Source organism: Aquarana catesbeiana, linkage group LG07 (genome assembly GCF_042186555.1).
Source record: "Aquarana catesbeiana isolate 2022-GZ linkage group LG07, ASM4218655v1, whole genome shotgun sequence".
In the NCBI taxonomy this organism is placed as follows: domain Eukaryota; kingdom Metazoa; phylum Chordata; class Amphibia; order Anura; family Ranidae; genus Aquarana; species Aquarana catesbeiana.
In genome coordinates this window covers 326,844,485-326,863,914 of record NC_133330.1, presented here as the reverse complement: position 1 = coordinate 326,863,914, position 19,430 = coordinate 326,844,485, and the positions used below count along the sequence as shown (strand labels likewise).

The window sequence follows — 19,430 nt, the reverse complement described above, 5'->3', positions numbered from 1 at the left end:
CCTAACATTAACCCTATCAAACCTTGATGTTATTTTTTTATTTATTTTCTATTGTTTTTTTTTTTCTTTTTTTCTTTTTTCTTTTTTTCTTCTTTTCTTTTTCTTTTTTTCTTTTTCTTTTTTCGTTTTCTTTTTTTCTTTTTCTTTTTTTTCTTTTTTTCTTTTTCTTTTTTTTTTTCTTTTTTCTTCTTTTTCTTTTTCTTTTTTTCTTTCTTTTTCTTTTTTTTTCTTTTTTGTTTTTCTTTCTTTTTTTTTACACACTTTGGTTTGTTAACATTTTCCTCTCCTGCAAAGAGAGGAAAATACAATGTATCTTTCTCTTTATTCAGAATAGGAAGTAAACACAGGGGCACAGGCTCACAGTGACTAATCACTGTGATAGCCAATCGGAGGCCATCACAGCATCCAGGTGACCCGGAACCGTCAGTACTGGGTCCCCGATCGTTAGACCCGGGGCTCTCGTGGGACCCAGATCTCTGTGCTGGGAGCGCGCTGTGCGGCACGCTCCAAGCACAAAGGGAGATATGCAGAAAAAGCCCACTTCTGTGAGGCTGCATATATGTGTGCGGTCGGCGGGAAGGGGTTAATGAACAAGCCGATCGTTGGCTTAAAAAAAAAAAAAGTGCTCATCCATGAACTTGTTTTAACCAGTTGAAGTCCAGGACATTTTAAAAAACCTCCTAAGTACGGCAAACGGTTAAAACGTCAGTCCAGGGACTTTTCCAGCGCACAATGAAATGAAACGCCAAGTACAGGTAACCTGATATTATCTGCCTATGGGAAGACTCTTTGTCTTGACTGAAGATCTGTAATTTGAAGATCATTAACTGTTGCCTCATGCAGGATCTTAGTCTTTTTTTTGTTTTGTTCTCGGTCCCGATTTCCAGAACATTTCCCCAACAAACGCCCTTCTCTGTAATAATTTTCACCCACGTTAAGAGCTGGAACAGCCCCGAGAGAGTATAAATAAATCAACATTCATAGAGAGTTCCAATCATGGCATTCCTCCAGACTGTCAGCGATCCTGTTACCGAAACGTTTGCTGACCTTCGACCTCTCCGGCGTTTTGGAGCCAGATGAGCTGCGGCCGGCCCCGGGAAAGGGTTAAAGCACTTGTCCTGAAGTGTTTTCCCCCCAAGTTAGGCCCCGTAATCTGACACTGTGTAAACTGAGGCCGGTGAGATCACCCAGAGCCAGCAGGAACCGTCTTTCAGTGCTCTAGAGGCCGCAGAGCGCAGATTTTTACAGGCCAGATGTGATTATAAACAAGCGGTGGAGTAAAATCTCAGGCCTAGTCTGTCATTCAGAGGAGCGTTAGGAGAGACTGATGATTGGCCTGAGATTTCGTAAAAAGTAACAAGTATGCTATTTATTTTTTTTATAATAAAGCAGAGATAACCCCAATCGCTACCATTTCATACATGCTTATGTAACTTTGAAACTTCTTTTTGATCTTTCTGTGGCTTTCATTAAAATGACTCGCAGGGACTTTGACACCCTTTAAGCCTTTACCTAACAATATCTGGAGTTGGATACCCTTACAATAGTTGGGGTGGTTTACCTTCAAAGTCCTACGGAATGTACATGGGCGTTCGCAGGTAGGGGCAAGGGGGGTCAAGTGCCCCCCCCCACCCCCCCCCCCCCGGAATCAGGGATCGGATCTTAAATTCAGCACAGTTGGGTTGCTATCAGGGTGCGGGCAGCCTGCGCCCGGGTGCCGCCCTCCAGTGGAGTGACACCATCAAGATGCTGTCAAGCCCCCATCAGTGTAGCGTGACTTCAGGCTCTTTTCCCTGCTCAGTCCAGCAGAGAACTCGGCGGTGCTGTGACAGGGGAAAGGTGAGCTGCGGGCTATCAGAGGCTTCCCCCGCTCACCCCCCTTTTCTCCTGTCAGGGAGAAGAGACGGCGGCTCTCACCAGGTTCCCCCACACCCAGCTTCCTACCCGCTCCGTTCCTTCCCTATTGGCCATAACTGAGGGCCAATCAAAGGAGACTAAGAGAGGGGAGCATCATGGGACATGTAGTAATAATAATCCCAAAGATTAGCGGCCCCATTTTCCCTATGGAGGAGGCTACAGCTCGATCAAGAGAAAGATTGAGAGACTGCAGCCTGGAAAAAAGCTGAGGGAGAGAGTGGAAGCCAGAGAGAGAGCCACGCTGCCCAGCGCCACCGGAGAGAGAGAGACACGCTGCCCAGCGCCACCAGAGAGAGCCACGCTGCCCAGCGCCACCAGAGAGAGAGAGCCACGCTGCCCAGCGCCACCAGAGAGGGAGAGCCACACTGCCCAGCGCCACCAGAGAGGGAGAGCCACGCTGCCCAGCGCCACCAGAGAGAGAGAGCCACGCTGCCCAGCGCCACCAGAGAGGGAGAGCCACGCTGCCCAGCGCCACCAGAGAGGGAGAGCCACGCTGCCCAGCGCCACCAGAGAGGGAGAGCCACGCTGCCCAGCGCCACCAGAGAGGGAGAGCCACGCTGCCCAGCGCCACCAGAGAGGGAGGGCCACGCTGCCCAGCGCCACCAGAGAGGGAGGGCCACGCTGCCCAGCGCCACCAGAGAGGGAGGGCCACGCTGCCCAGCGCCACCAGAGATACATTCGAATTTCATTGCTTTACTGTACCGCTATAGTCCAATTGCCCCCCATGTCTTTGTGGCAGCCTGGTTGGGTACCAGGCCCCCAATCCCTTTATGCTCTGTGTAATGGTTTTGCACAGAGCAGCCACATTCCTCCTCTTCTGGGGTCCCTCGCCCACGCTCCTGGCTCCCCCCACCCCACCGAGCACCCCTCCATTTCGGGGCATTCTAATGCATAGAATGCAGTAAGGTAAATAAATGCCTTTAGAACCACTGTAAGAATATTGAAAATGACATTTGAAGTTACCTTAACATGTTAAAACCTTTGAGATTTTACTTTTATGCATGATTATATATAGGGCATTTTTGGAATACATTTATTTTTAGGAGTGTATTAAAGTGATACTAAAGTGTAGTTTTTTTTTTTTTTTTTTTTAAATAAACATTTTAAACTTGCCTCCTCTGTGTAGTCGTTTTGCACAGAGCAGCCCCGATCCTCCTCTTCTGGGGTCCTTCGCCGGCGCTCCTGGCCCCTCCCTCCTGTCAAGTGCCCCCCACAGTGAGCAGCTTGCTATGGGGGGCACCCGAGCCGCTGCTCTGTGTCTCAATTCAGACACGGAGCCGCAGATTGGTCCTGCCCCCTTTCTCTCATCATTGGCTCACTGACTTTGATTGACAGCAGCAGGAGCCAATGGCACCTTCGCTGCTGTCTAAACCAATCAGGAGGGGGAGTCCTGGACAGCCGAGTCTCTTGTGCAGCATCACTGGATCGAGCTATGGCTCAGGTGAGTATTATAGGGGCTGCTGCACACAGATTATCTAAAAAAAAAAACCTGACTTTAGAACCACTTTAAGGTAAAATGATAATATTGATTGGGAATAGGAGACTGAAGCCACTTTGTAGCGGCACACTTAGCCATTGTCAGTCCGGGCGCGTGGAGCCGCTCGCTCAAGCCTCCTAACCTCGATTAAAATTATTTCCCTTGCAAATGCATTTTTAAACAGCCTGATTTATCATGTGCCAAAATATGCTCTTGTATTCTTGCTATTTAATTTAAATTAGTTTCTGCTTCACTATAGGATTAAGGCTTGAGTGTTGATATCTTTAAAGCTTTACACCAACTAGCCGTGGGGTTATTTATGAGACTCTCTTAACCTGTTTGTTCCTAGTCAACGGCGGCTGTTAATTCTTCACCGCAGAAACCGTTTTCAACCGCCTGCCCAGCCGTAATGTAAAAAAAAAAAAAATCTTCACTATGTTCTGCAGGGTGCTGGTAGAAGTGGGATTGAGGTGTCGTGAAAAACGCATGATATAGTTTTAAAGCTGAACTCAAGCTTAAGGCCTTGTTCACACGGGCGCTGAGGTCTGTACACCGTGAATTGGACGTTTTTTTTTGTTTATGCATCCAGAGCCCGCCAGGTGCTGCGTGTGAGCGGTGTATGGGAAGGTACCGGTGATACAGACACAGTCACTTGTCCTAATTTGATAAGGTGTGTGGGTGTGCATCCCCCCCCCCCCCGAACCCACACCGTTTTGTGTTCAGGACTGCTTAGCATTGCAATTTAAGGCAGGCGGCCGTGTCTGTCCAGCCGCTGCATCCCCCATAGATTTACTAAGGCCATATGCACACTGTATGCTCTTGACGTTTTTTTCTTCTACAGGAGCAAAAACATGGTAAAAAGTTGCGTTTTGCATGGCGTTAATGAGTACCCTCGCTCGTTAATGCGTCTGGCCTTAAAGCGGAGTTCCGCCAATTTTTTTTTTTAAAGTCAGCAGCTACAAATACTGCAGCTGCTGACTTTTAAAATAAGGACACTTGCCTGTCTCAGGGCGCCCGTCATGACGGCACCCGAAGACTATCTGTTTCTCGGCTCTCGGGTGTCCTGCCGCCGCCATCTTCCGTAAGGGAATCAGGAAGTGAAGCCTTGCGGCTTCACTTTCTGGTACCCTACTGCGCATGCGCGACTCGTGCTGCGCTATCCCACTGGTCCCTGCTGTCTCCTGGGACCTGTGTGTCTCCCAGAAGACAGCGGGGGGGGAGATAAGGCGCCGGAAGTGGCGTAGATACCCGCGTGTGGCTCGGGTATCTATGCCCAGAAGTGGGAGCAAAATAACTGTATTAGACAGGTATCTGCTCCCCCCCTCCGCCCTGCAAGGTGCCAAATGTGACACCGGAGGAGGGGAGGAACCAGAAAAGCGGAAGTTCCATTTTTGGGTGGAACTCCGCTTTAATTCATTTTATTAGCCAGATTTCTGCCCATTAGAATGCATTATCGTGGGAATGTGCCTAGTATTAATGTCCATTAATGAGCGTTAATGCGCATAAGGAGCTTTTTGAGCTTTTTTATGCTTAAAAGCTCCTCTCCAAAATGCACAAATGATGATTTTTTTGTTTTTTGTTTTTTTTTCTGCCTTTAAACTCCCCTGCCACTTAACTTTTGAAAATGCATATAGTGTGCGTGGACACATAGGCTAACATGGAAGGGAATTTAGAGGCAGAGAAAAGCAAAAACCTCTAAGCCTAGGTTCACATTGGCCTGATTTGACATGTCAAATCACATGCCAAATCGTCGGCTATTGCCGGCAAAAGCACCGTCTGAATTGGTGCGGCGCCGACTCCCAAAAGTAGTTTGTGTACTACTTTTTGCGACTTCGGGTGCGATTTCAATAGATATTTTTGCATGAACCTGCACAGATGTCTGTCAAATCGCCCCCCCCCGAAGTCGGACTGCATTACCAGGTTGAAATCGGGCTAGTTCAGCTGAACTTGCACAATTTCCAACCCGTCAGCAATGTGATTCTAGGCTAAACAACTGAAGAAGTGTCTTTTTTTTTTTTTATTTTTAAAAAGCATGAGGCCAAAGGCAAACAACTGTGACATTTTTAAGGAAGCTATGAGTAGCACCCTGCTGGCCCCTCCCACCCATCATAATCTGCCTGTGTTGCATAGAGAAACACTGGGACCTAGTCTGACTCCTCCCGTATTGAATTGTATTGTAACTGTACTGTCTGCCCTCGTCGTGTTAAGCGCTGCTTGAACTGTTGGCGCTAAATAAATCCTCTATGATAAGAATAATCATAGTGATGCCCTCACTGGGTCTAAAATAAGATCTGTAATAAAAACAAAAGGATTTTAGTAGCACGATGATGCTGCATGAAAGGTAGAAACAAAATAGAGATTAAAGTTCAGTTTTATTGTAAAATCGACCAAATACAACAAATGAACACTGTAAAAATAACTTAAATAGCGTAAGCAGCAACTTTCCTGTAAGACATAAATACAGTTCAAAAATTAGATAAAAGTAAAGAGTTATGATAAATAAAAAGCATTCACCAAAAAAAAAAAAAAAATAATAATAATAAAAAGTGTCCACAGGTGATGTGTCAATATAAATTATTTCCAAGTGTTGATAATCTTGTTAAGCATCTCCACCATCCAGCACCATAAAAGTGATCTTGTGCAACAACGCCGCCACCAAAGGCAAAAATGTCTGCTTAACAGCTCCAGATGACCTCTCGCTACAAGAGGTCGTAATCGCTTGTGGCTATAGCCCAGCCAAGACCTTTGATGGTCCCCGGAGCCCTCCTGTCCTTGGCGAACTCCTTAGCCGATGCAGGTATATCCGTGTTCACCAAAAGAAAAAAAAAAAGGGCTCCACATAGTGTAAATCTTTAAAAACCTTTATTCACGCAAGAACAATATTGCACTATTGCCGGTGCGGGCAAACCGCACTGCGTTTACAATACTTTTTAGGGTGTTGTTAACTTTGCATCGACACCCTCAGCGGATCGCAAACTCTGTGAGATTGCAATGCTGGAAACGTGCAGGGATCATTGCGTTTCCCGGACCACGTATGTGTGAACCGAGGCTAAATGTTGAGGTCGGTGTTAAAGTAAAAACCCCTTGAGCATAGAGAAGGTTACAAACCTCCTGTGGGGTTCGTTTCCATTGCTGTCTGTGCCTCCTTTTGCAGAGTTTTCTCTTTCGCTACCTGTTCTGGAGACACCCCTATGCTAGGTTCACACTATTGGTGTGGGGATCACAGCGATTTTTGCAACCACTCGCTGTCAAAACGCACGGCTCTTTAAAAACCTCACAGGGCTTCATCATAAGGGCACCCCCCCCACACACACACACACACACACACGCATCTAAAAATGCAGCATGTTTGCGGAAACCGCAGAGAAATCGCATGGTGCTTTTGCCGCAGCGTTTTTATAATGCTGGAGGAACCCGCTGTGCCCATGCAAACGTGGGCCGCAAGAGTGTGAACCTAGCCTTGCATACAAGTTCCGCAGTGTGACACCAGGACAGGAAGTCAGAGGAAATCCCATAGCGGAGTCATAGCAGAACATACCTCACAATGTGTTTTTTTTTTTTTTTTTTGTAGATTATTTATAGGTTAAGGGAGTACATGCCAAAAAACATAGCAGGTAACGGTCATATGTAAACTGATGATAGTACATATAGCCTAGTCGTTGGAACATACCACACTAGATCAGCCATAGATATGATTCAGACATATATTGTGAAGGCTATACATACCCTCACAGTGGTTTTAAAGTCACCTACAGTCACTTGTGCGGGAGGAACACCTAAAGAAAAGGCAATATATTTTTTACAGCTTTCTGTGTTGAAAAGGTTTTCCACACCGCTTGGTGTGTGCCGTAGGGAGGAACCCACGGTGGAGGGGGAGCGGGTATTCTGGTTGACTCGCTGCCAGTCAGTATCCTCCTCTTTTTTTTTTTTAGATTTTTTTTTTTTAATCCAGACAGGAAATATTTGTAACATATGAAACTGCAGTCCCTCTCTTCAAGCAGGTATGTAGCCCATAAGGAAGGGCCGCTTTGAAACTGATAGGGGTTTTCATACAGGCCGTTTGGTCAGGGTAACTACCCCCCCCCCCCCCCCCCCCCGTTATAACCAGAGGAGCTTCATGGAGTGCCACATTATTGCTGGTTCTGCTGATGTAAATTGATACTTTAATGTTTTCATTCTCACGTTGTTACATTCTTTCACTTTGGAGGAAAGTGTAAACATGGACCCCCATTTGGGCCTCTTACAATGATAGAACTCCGGTGGTGGACTACACCCCCTGCATTTAGAAGCCAGAGAAAGAGTGAGGCCTAGAGGGGATGGGAATCTTCTATCTCAAGGGAGTTTTGGCCTATTTTTTTTTTTTTTATATCTTTGGCATATCTTATTTTTTTAATTACTTCAAATCATGAGATATTTTAGTAAGTGTAATTCAATCAGAGCATTAAAAAAAGGAAAATGAACATCACTGAAATACATGGGGGGGGGGTAGGTACACGACCGACTCGCCCTCCTAATGGGTGGAGTTTCTTGAGCCAAAGTATAGAATACGAAAAAAATATAATCTGAAAAATATAATATAAGCTCCATATAGAAACGCTCTGCAGTATGTATACATATTACAGAGAGTTTCTATATGGAGCCCCTTTGTTAAATTTTGCTCCCTGTGAGCTCAGGTTATATTTTTCTTATTAATTTTCTTATTCAGTATGTAGAATTCATCAAGATTGGTTTACTCTACAGCTGCCTCTCTATGCGGAAATGGTTATATTGAGCCTCACATCATCCTCCGACCAACCGTGTTTTTTAGTTGATGGGGGTGTCCAGCCTTATTGCATTAGGTTGTGCACCCCAAAGCTCAAACGCACATGTGCAGTAGAGCAGTGGATGGTGTCAGGGGGATGAGATTGGTGTCGGTTTTTGTTTTTTATTTGTTTTTATTATCGTTTACAATTTTTTTTTTTTTTTTTTTTAATATTTTTTTTTTGCAATTTGTTAGGAGGAGGAAATTATTTGAAATATTTGAGATAGGAAATAAAGGGACTCATAACAGAGATTCCCCAGTCCATTTCTCTGTAGGCTCAGCTACCACGGGGGTAGGGACATTCAGCAGGAGAAATCTGCATCCCACAGGTGGATTAGGGTGTGCCCAGGCACACCCAGCACACCCTGTGCACGTGCCGATGGAGACGGTGAGAGACTGTTTTTATCCAGGACAGCTGAGCTAATATTTACAAACCAGGGCACCCTGGGATTGGGGACTTCCAAAATAAATAATCAAGTGTATGGAGCCCCAAAAATGAGTGTAGCGGTGGTGCCCACGCAATCGGATTTGCGTTTTACCTAAACAGGAAAAATGCATTAAGTTGTTGAATGCTAGTAAATATTTATTACACTAGGAATAAATTAGATAAAATTCTTTACATGTCCAAAGTTTAATGAGAGTTGTTACTGTATGAAGAAAAGGTGCACTTTGAGTCACGAAATGCGTTGAAGGTGTATATTTTCTCATTAAGTCCTAGTCTAATAAATTATGATTTTTCCATCAATTTGATGCATTTCTCCCCCTTTGAGAAAATCTAGTCGTGTGGGTGCCTCCACTCCACATATTTTGAAGGGTTCCACCTCCTTATTCTACATTGCTATACTAGAATCTCGCACCACGTGGAATGACTAGTCATGGGATTGTCACCAGCAGTGGCAACAGCAACCAGATACACACAAAGTTCTATAGCAGGAATCTCAAAATGGCGGACCACGGTCCAGATCCAGACCGACTCACTGTCGCATCCGGATCGTGAAGTATAACTGAACATGTAAAGGTACTTGGATGTGCAAGCTAGCTGCCATAACCCTGGTATCCTAGAACTTCGGCCGGCGGTCCGGTTTCCCATAATAGTGGGCGGCACAGTGAGTGGTGTAGTGGGTAGCACTCTCGCCTAGTAGTAAAAAGGGTCGTTGGTTCGAATCCCAACCACGACACTACCTGCCTGGAGTTTGCATGTTCTCCCTGTGTGGGTTTCCTCCTGGTACTCCGGTTTCCTCCCACACGCCAAAGACATGCTGGTAGGTTATTTGGCTTCTGTCCAAAATTGCCCCTAGTATATGAATGTGAGTTGAGGACCTTGGATTGTGGGCTCCTTGAGGGTAGGGGCTGTTGTGAGTGTGCGATGTATGTGTGGAGCGCTGCGTAAATTGACGGCGCTATATGGGTACCTTGAATACATAATGATATAATAGATGAGCATCTTAATGAGACACAATGTACAGGGATAGGGACAATTGTAGACAGACACTCAGGTTGAACTGGATGGACTGGTGTCTTTATTCAACCTTACTAACTATGTAACCATATGTAACTATGTAGTGGTCTCTGCGGCGAATTCGCCGCAAGATCACTTTTATCGGCGGCTGGAGGGAGCGCCCCCACACCGCGCTCCGGTGCCCTCTGCCGATTACCGGAGCCATCGGCAGAGGCTATCAGATGCTTGTCCTTTACTGGGTATGGAGATGAGTGAGGGGAAGATGGCCCCCACCCGTCTCCATACCATTGCAGGGTGGAAGCGACTGCCCAAAAACGTCACACCTGCCCATAGCTCTTAAGGGGCCTTTTTTTTTTTCTTTTTTTTTATTGCATTTTAGTGTAAATATGAGATTTGAGGTCTTTTTGACCCCCAGATCTCATATTTAAGGGGTCCTGTCATGTTTTTTTTCTATTACAAGAAATGTTTACATTCCTTGTAATAGGAATAAAGGTGACCCATTTTTTTTTTTTTTTTTTTAAAGAACAGTGTAAAAATAAAAGGTAAAATAAGAAAAAAAAATACATTTTTAAACGCCCCCTGTCCCGCCGAGCTTGCTTGCAGAAGCGAACAAATATGAAAACGGTGTTCAAACCACACGTGTGAGGTATCGCTCCGATCGGTAGAGTGAGAGCAATAATTCTAGCCCTAGACCTCCTCTGTAACTCAAAACATGCAACCTGTAGAATTTTTAAACGTCGCCTATGGAGATTTGTAAGGGTAAAAGTTTGTCGCCGATCCACGAGCGGGCGCAATTTTGAAGCGTGACATGTTTGGTATCGATTTACTTGGTGTAACATTATCTTATACGATATAAAAAAAATTTGGCTAACTTTACTGTTGTCTTATTTTTTAATTCAAAAAAGTGTATTTTTTCCAAAAAAAGTGCGCTTGTAAGACTGCAGCGCAAATACGGGGTGACAGAAAGTATTGCAACGACCGCCATTTTATTCTCTAGGGTGTTAGAAAATAAATGTATAATGTTTGGGGGTTCTTAGCAAAAAAAATGTTTTTAACTTTTAAACAACAAATGTCAGAAAAAGGCTCGGTCCTTAAGTGGTTAAGTTACAGTTTAGGTTCAGGGAGGAAAAACAGCCAGCTCGCTGTCCTTATGCGCAAAGAGCTCTGTGTGTGTGATTGGACACAGCCGATCACCTGACTTCAGCAAATATCATTGGCTGAAATCAGCTGCCAAACTTGTGCTGTGTCCAATCACACATTGGGTCGACAGAGGGGCACGTGCATGTGATCCGTTGAACCTGGAAGAAAGGGCCGATGTGCAGGTACGTGATTGTGCCTGTACTTGCCAACCACTCGCAGTGTTTACTGTGAGCGGTCAGCACATGGTTATTAAGGGCAAGAAATCACTGTAGATACTGGCCAAAATGAGAAGAGAGGGGGGAGGTGTTCTATAGTTCTTACACTTCCTGTCCTAGGATGACAATGCTGTTCCTTCATAGATACAGTACAGTGAGTCGGTTCTCTTGATGGGATCACCCGGTGAAAAAAAAAATGAGAGCAACCACCGCATCTAAGGAATATTATATTTTTGTTCCTCAGTTTAGATGCAAATTAATTATGTTTTAAAGCAATAGTAGCTTTAGGGATAAGTATGTAGACGAGCTTATCAGACGTAACGTGTAGGGAGGGTCTTACCATTCTGGTGATATGTGGGTTGAGCACATGTTCGGTGGCACAGGAAGCAGCGAAGCCCGCAGGCTCTAAACAATGGTGTCACATGCTGGCGATATACTATGGTAGTTGTAAAACTGAAGAAGAATGATGTATATTTTGGCAGATGAATACTTAACATGTATGTATATCAGCTGTGTATTTATCACCAGACGTATTCTTCTTCTACAGCCGTAGATTCACATTCACCGTACTCACTTGATAAGATTGAAATCCTTCTGCCTTTTGAGATGTCTTTTTTTTTTCCTCTTCTGAAAGGGGTTTCTTTTGAGATGCAAAGCTTCGGGGAGAAGGTAGAGCGCTGCCGCTTTGGGGGACTTGCAGCGGAATAAACAAAGAGGGCATCTGGGGAAAATTAGGCCAGATAAAAGGAACAGATAAGTTGGGAAAACCGGCTTCCATTGAAGGCACAAAAGGAACTGATATTCAAAAGGCTGTTTGAGGTTTTTTTGTAAGAGGAGAAAAACCCACTTAGAAAACATATTTACATATTTAACGCTATCGCACCTCTCCTCGCCTTCTCCCAGCAGGATTTGTCATTCAATATTCATTTGTCTGTGTTCCTATTGTGTCTCCAGCTGAAATTGTAAACCAATTACAGGTATTGACACAATGTGGAAACACTGGTGGCCCTACATAAGGGACATTATATTGGAGATTTATGGACCTTTTTACTCCTTCCAATTACTGACCTGTTGAGAATTTACATTTTCTTTGGCCCATTTCGGCATTACAAAAATCGCACTTATTGTTTTAACAAATAGGCGGCCTCTCTGTGGGCGGGCCTTGGTGCCAAGCAGCTGCCTATTGGTGTGAATACAGCTGAGTGCTCCCGGCACAGTTATCGGCGGCTAACGGAAAGCTCCCGATCGCTTCTTGTGCCGTTCTAACATTCTAACAGAATCTGTTAGAATGGGATAACCTGAGCTTTATCAAAAACATACCTACCATCTTAGGAACTCTATGTGGAAGTTTGATGCGATATGGTCCAAGTGGATAGTGCATGTATCCTAAATTTTGATAGAGACCATTTGTTAAAGTGGTTGTAAACCCTCTGGGACCACTTTTACCTACAGGTAAGCCTAGATTAAGGCTTAACGTGTGGGTGCAACAAATATCTCCTAAGCCTACACGGTTTAGGAGATATTTGCAAAAGACTGGCACTGATGTCTACGGCGCATGCCGTTAGTGGCGGCTCCCTCGCGCACACGCGACGTCATCGCGGCTCCGGCCAGTCACAGCGCCGGACCCGCGATACCCGGAAGTCACTTCGGGATAGATGGCGGCGATGAAGGAGAAGAACGAGGGTTGCTTCGGGGGCTTCCATCTCATTCATAATGAGCTAGTATACACTAGTATACAGCTACTATGCATACTAGCTCATAATGCCTTTGCCTTAGGCTGCTTTCACACTGGGGCGGTGGGGGCGTCGGCGGTAAAACAGCGCTATTTTTAGCGCTGCTTTACCGTCGTTTTTGCGGTGGTATTCGGCCGCTAGCGGTGCGGTTTTAACCCCCGCTGGCAACCGAAAAAGGGTTAAAACCGCTCGCATAGTGCGGCTGTAGCTGCGGTATAGCCGCGCTGCCCCATTGATTTCAGTGGGCAGGAGCGGTTTAGGAGCGGTGAATACACCGCTCCAAAGATGCGGCTTGCAGGAATTTTTTTATTCTCCTGCCAGCGCACCGCTTCAGTGTGAAAGCCCTCGGGCTTTCACACTGAACAAACAGTAGCGGCTGTTTTGGGTCGGTTTGCAGGCGGTATTTTTAGCGCAATAACGCCTGCAAACCGCCCCAGTGTGAAAGGGCTCTTACAGGGTGTTTTTTTTTCCCCCTGCCTTTACTTTCTCTTTAATCCCTCTATTATATGAGGGTTGCCCCCCCCCCCCCCCCCGCAGGGGTTTCTTTCCCTTTTTTTAAATGTATTTCTTTATTTTTTTTTGTGTTGTGTTTTGTTTGTTCCGCCCTGCAAGGCGGATAGTTATTTTATTTTTGTATTTTTCTCTCTAAATTGAATTTTATTTTTTTGTTAATTTTTTTTATTGTTTTGTTTATTTTTTTTGTTCTAAATCTGATTTAAAAGATGAATAAAAGTGCAGGAAAAACCGGCTTAAACTGTTAAAAAAAAAAGACAGACAAAACAGGGAAATAGTGCTCACTGACAGACTTTATTAAAATAGCAAGAATATAAAAGCACTCACAAATATAGGAAAAAAAAGTCACTGCTCATCAAATCCCAGTATCGTCGTAAAGAGCCTCCCATCTACATGCAGCTCACCACACTGTTCAAACTCTGGTATATTAAGGGATTAATTTACTAAAACTGGAGAGTTCAAAATCTGGTGCAACTCTGCATAGAAACCAATAAGCACGGGCAGCACAGTGGCTAAGGGGTTAGCACTTTTGCCTGGCAGCACTAGGGAGTCATTGGTTCAAATCCCAACCACGGCACTATCTGCCTGGAGTTTGCATGTTCTCTTTGTGCCTGCGTGGGTTTCCTCCCACAGTCCAAAAAAGACATGCTAGTAGGTTAATTGGCTCCTATTTAAATGAGCTCTTGTATGTGTATGTATGAATGTGAGATATGGGGACCTTAGATTGTAAGCTCCTTGGGGAAAAGGACTAATGTGAATGTATAATGCATATGTAAAGTACAAATTGACTGTGCTATAACAAATCTTATAAGCTTCCAGGTTTTATTGTCAAAGCTTAGGCCCTGTTCACACCTGAGCGTTTTTCAGTTTGTAAAACGCTCAGCTCTGAAGCTCCGAAACGCCCCAACAAACAAAATCCCATTCATTTCAATGGCCCCTGTTCACATATGAGCGTTTTGTCGGCTAAAACAAAATGCCTGCAGCTCAAAAAAGTACACAAGCTTCTTTTTGGCAGATTACAAGTGTTTTTGGCCCCATAGACTTCAATAGAAACACCTGACTTGAGCGGAAAAACGCTTGTAAAACGCTCAAATAGCACCTCTCCACCTCTAATTTCCTCTCCCTCTCCTCCCCCTAGTGCTTTCTATTGACTAAACAAAGACGCCGGAAGCTGTAAAATGCTTGTATTACACTTCTAAAATGCTTTAAAAAAGCTTGTAAAAAGCTGCAAAAAAAAAAAAAGCTTAAAAGAAGCCTGAAAAACTCAAGTAAATTGATACGCTGAGGTGTAAATGTAGCCTTAATTAAACAGGCTGAAGTTGGAAGCTAACTGGCTACCATGCACAGTTGCACCAGATTCTGAGTGCACTAGTTTTAGTAAATCTCCCCCTCAGTGTGATGTCATTGGCAATCAGCTCCGCCCCATGTGCGTTACGTCCTCCAGTCAGGACGTTCTCAGTAGGTCGCTATATTCTGTTGTAAATTGTTTTACAATCACTCAGGTGCTTCCCTCATAGGACTAAGAATCCATTGGAAATGAGAGCTACTTAGACCCCATACACACTATTAGATTTTTTTTGAAGATTTTTTTGTCTTCAGATTTACCAAAACCATATAATATGGAGATCAAACCTTTAAGAGTTTCAATTTGTATGCAATCAGGCAGGCCCTTGCATTACATGGTTTTGGTAATTCTGAAGACAAAAGTCTGCAGAAAATCTAATAGTGTGTATGGGGGGCCCTTAGACTGTGTTCTGTAGAGCTGTGTCTTATAAATAGTTTGCTGTGTTCTCAGATTTGCCACTGACCATTCCTTTGTCCTTTTTTTAGTTGGCCAAAAAGATACGGGAAAAGTTTAACCGCTATTTGGATGTAGTGACCCGCAACAAGCAGGTGGTTGAGGCTTCCTATACCGCCCATTTGACGTCCCCACTCACCGCCATCCAGGATTGCTGCACAATTCCGCCGTCAATGATGGAGTAAGTTGTGTGTCTCTCTCTCTCTCTCTCTCTCTCTCTCTATGGTCGCCCTCATTTTTATTTCTGTATCTTACCTGCTCTGACAAGTCTAGACATTTTTTGTAGTGCTGCGGAACATTTACTTTATTGTATTTATTATATACTGCTGTACATTTTGTCTAGAGTTGTGTTTTAAGCCATTTAATAGCTTTTCATTGTGATGGGTTTGGCTATTTGTAATTTGCACATTCTTTCTGCTCTGTGTTAGCTGTATGTGTGTGTGAGTTTATTTTCTGCTGTTCCTGTGAAATATGCTGCATTGTATTTCAACATAATGTATTGCCCATTTCGTAGTATCTAAAATTTTAATGCCACCTACAGGGGCGGACTGACCATTGAGCCACTCGGGTAGCTGCCCCACCTCTCCAGTACCTTCTCAGCCAATAGAAACATGTCTGTGTATACTGTGTGTACATGTATGTGTATACTGTGTGATTGTATACTGTGTGTGTGTATACTGTGTGGCCCCATAATCTCCTGTTGCCCGGGGGCCCCATAATCTCCTGTTGCCCGGGGGCCCCAAAATCTCCTGTTGCCCGGGGGCCCCAAAATCTCCTGTTGCCCGGGGGCCCCATGAGTTGTCAGTCCACCCCTGGCCACCTATTTATGTATGCTTTTGTACTGAATGCATTTTACATCTTGGAAAAACTGTTATATATTTTTTTGCAAATTAGCTAAGGATTTTATTTTGTTTTTTTTTTCAAATCTTGGATTTTTTCTTAAAGTTTTGTCATTTTGCTTAAAAATGTTCCCTCCTGTTACCCATCCTGCCTAACATAGATTCCCAGCAGGATCTATTAAACTGTCTTATTTAAAGCAATGCACCATTAATTATTATTATTATTATACAGGATTTATATAGCGCCAACAGTTTACGTAGCGCTTTACGTCTATTAATTCTAAATAAGTCCTTTTTAAAAGTGAATTATCTTTTATTACAATGATTTATAGTCAGCTGTAATCCAAACAAATATGCCTGTCTCATAGGCAGCAGATTAGGCAGAGGCAGGCTGACTTGAGATGGGAAACATTTGGACCACCTTTGTGTTGGGGAGGTTGTCTTCCCGCGGACAGACTGACCTTTACAATCCCATAAGGTTGGGATTCGATGCAGATTGTGACTCTGCGGTTTTGGAAGTGGTACCAAGTTTGCCAGAACTAACCTAAAGCAATGAGAGTATTGCAGGCAAATTATCACAGATAATGAAAATTTAAATATTCACTCACGCAAAGTGTCAAAACCTAAAAAAACAAATCACAAAAAAGGAAAAGAAGACAGAAAAAAGCTGGGGTGCCGCAGCTAAATGGAGTGTGTAAACCATAAGAAAAGGAACTTAGTGTGGAAGCTGCGCTATCCTATTGCGAGTACCATTAGGTATATGTATACTTTAAAGTGCTAATGGTGCATGGACGTGTACAAATTACAATAAGTACAAAAACTAGATCCAATGCAATGTGTACATACATAAAGTACATAACATAAGTGATTTAATAAAGTACTGTGAAAACCATCAGCAAAAAAAGTCCATAAAATTAGAGCCAAGTACGTTCCCAATGAGGACCATTCCTCAAGGAAATTCCATGCAAAGGTGCTCCTTGCACATGCAAATATCACTGCAAATCCCCATGCAAGCTCCCACCAGGGTGCGCACTCACCCACAAGTGTGGACCCACTAGATGCCTCCTGATGATGAAACGCGTAGGGGCGGGCTCATCGGTCACGTATTACGTCACTTCCTCCTAGTGGAACGTACGCTGACTCCAGGGGATTGCGGAGCAGCAGCAGTTTTTCTTTAAATTGGCAGATTATCCCTGGTGCCGGGACACGCCACCTATCTTGTGAGTGGGCATCATTTTACATTAAAGTGGAGTTCCAACTAAAAAAAAAAAAAAATTAGTCAGCAGCTGCAAATACTGCAGCTGCTGACTTTTAATAATCGGACACTTACCTGTCCCAGGGTCCAGCGATGCGGGGGAACGAATCCCCGCTCGTCTTCCCCCTCCTCTCTGCGGCGCCGGCATTGTCGTTGTGGGCGCCCGGCTGTGGCTTCACAGCCGGGCACACATTGCGCATGCGCAAGCCGCGCTGTGACTGGCCGGGCAATCATCTGGGACCTGTGGCATGTCCCAGATGATTGCCGAGAGGGATGGGGGAGAGGTGAACTGACTTCCAGCGCCGCGGTGCCCCGGGAGGAAGTGGGAGCTGGAACCCTCTAAAAAGAGGGTCCCTCCCCCCAAAAAAAAATGACATGCCAAATGCCTTAAAGCGGAAGTTCCATTTTTGGGTGGAACTCCGCTTTAATGCACATTTTAAATGAACAATATTGATATCTTCTATGGTTTTATTTTTTCTCTGAGTTGGATCAAAGGATGTGGTCTACATATCTCCGGGTGCTACAGCAATACTTGGAAGCCTTGTAGACCTGCCTAGGTATAAACCTAGTGGGTTCACACTTGCAGGTGAGTGTGCACCCTGGTGGGAGCTCACACTGGGATTTGCAGTGATATATTTGCATGTGCAGGAAGCACCTTTGTATGGAATTTCCTTCACTGCCTTCACTGGGAACATACTTGGATCTAGTTTTATGGACTTTGTTTCCTTTTTGCTGATGGTTTTCCTGGTACCCTTTTGAGGTTTACAAACCGCTCGGCATCTGCTACACCCCTCTGCCAATCCCTTCATTGGTTGCCAATCCCTCCATTGGCTGCCAGTCACTCAACGAATTAAAATCAAGATACTAACAACTTACAAAGCCATTCACAACCTGGCCCCCAGCTACATCACTAACCTGGTCTCAAAATACCAACCAAATCGTTCTCTACGCTCCTCCTGCTCTTTAGCTCCCTTGTCACCTCCTCCCATGCTCGCCTCCAGGACTTCTTCCGACCCTCCCATCCTCTGGAATACTCTACCCTAAACTATCCGACTTTCTCTTACTTTTGTCCACTTTCAGACGATCCCTGAAAACTCATCTTTTCAGAGAAGCCTATCTGGCCCCCACCTAACAATTGTCCATTTATTTTTCTCCATCAGCACATCCCCCCACAGTTATTACTTGTATCTCTTGACCCTCCCTCTTAGATTGTAAGCTCTCATGAGCAGAGCTCTCTGATTCCTTCTGTATAGTGTATTGTATTTGACCTATCTGCCCTCAAGTTGTAAAGCGCCCTGTAAACCATTGGCACTTTATAAATCCTGTATAATAATAATAATAATTGAGTCACTTATTTTATGTACAAGCACTTTTTGTGCACTAGATAGCACTTTATGCATAAATATATATTGCACAAATTGGATCTAGTTTTTGCACTTATTGTAATTTGTACAGGTTCATGCACTATTAGCACTTTAAAATATACAGATATCTATGGTACACGCAATAGGGTAGCGCAGCTTCCATACTAACTTCCTATCAAGATAATGAATTAGAAATTGTTGACTTGTTACTCTTGCCTGATACAGAGGCCCCTCCTGGCCTTCAATCCCGTTCATTGGGGTCACATAAGGCAGTCGGCAGCATTTTGTACACAGTGTGGTTACATGCCAGCTGTGTGTTGGCAATTTACTATACTGAGAAAGCCGAGGGAACAGGTTTCTTAACCCTCTTTGATCATATGTATAGACGACCTCACTTAAAATTTAGTGTCTGTGCTGAGTGCTCTGCCTGGCATATAGTGAGTGCCGGATTTATAAGGCGGCAAAAGGGGCAACAGCCCTGGGCCCCCCTGACAGAAGGGGTCCCCCTCTATACAAAATAAAAGTGACACTAAATGTTTTTTTTTTTTTTTATAACAAACATACCATACTTACCTCCACTGTGCAGCTCGTTTTGCACAGAGTGGCCCCAATCCTCGACTTCCGGGGTCCCTCGGCGGCTCTTGCGGCTCTTCCCCGCATTAGATCTCCCACTGTGGGAGAAGTGCTCTCCCGGGGGGGTTACCCTGCGGGCATGCTCCCGAGTCCAGCATTTGGCGTCCATAGAGGCCGAATACAGGACTCTGCCCCGCCCCCCGACGCTCACGTCATTGGATTTGATTGACCGCAGCAGGAGCCAGTGGCTGCTCTGCTATCAATCTATCCAATCAACAGCCGAGATACCCGGGCAGAGAGGCAGTGCCGTCCCTGTGGGTAAAGTTCCAGGGGTCAGTAAGTAAAA

At 44.6% G+C, this 19,430-nt stretch overlaps 1 protein-coding gene across 1 annotated transcript in view; it reads left to right on the top strand.

Annotated features, from left to right (window-relative positions):
* CACHD1 (cache domain containing 1) overlaps positions 1 to 19,430 on the top strand; it is a 232,806-nt gene that overhangs the window by 94,307 nt on the left and 119,069 nt on the right. Inside the window, exon 3 of the mRNA XM_073593807.1 lies at positions 15,086 to 15,234. Within this exon, the coding sequence (XP_073449908.1) occupies positions 15,086 to 15,234 (149 nt within the window). The remainder of the gene's footprint in view (positions 1 to 15,085; positions 15,235 to 19,430) is intronic.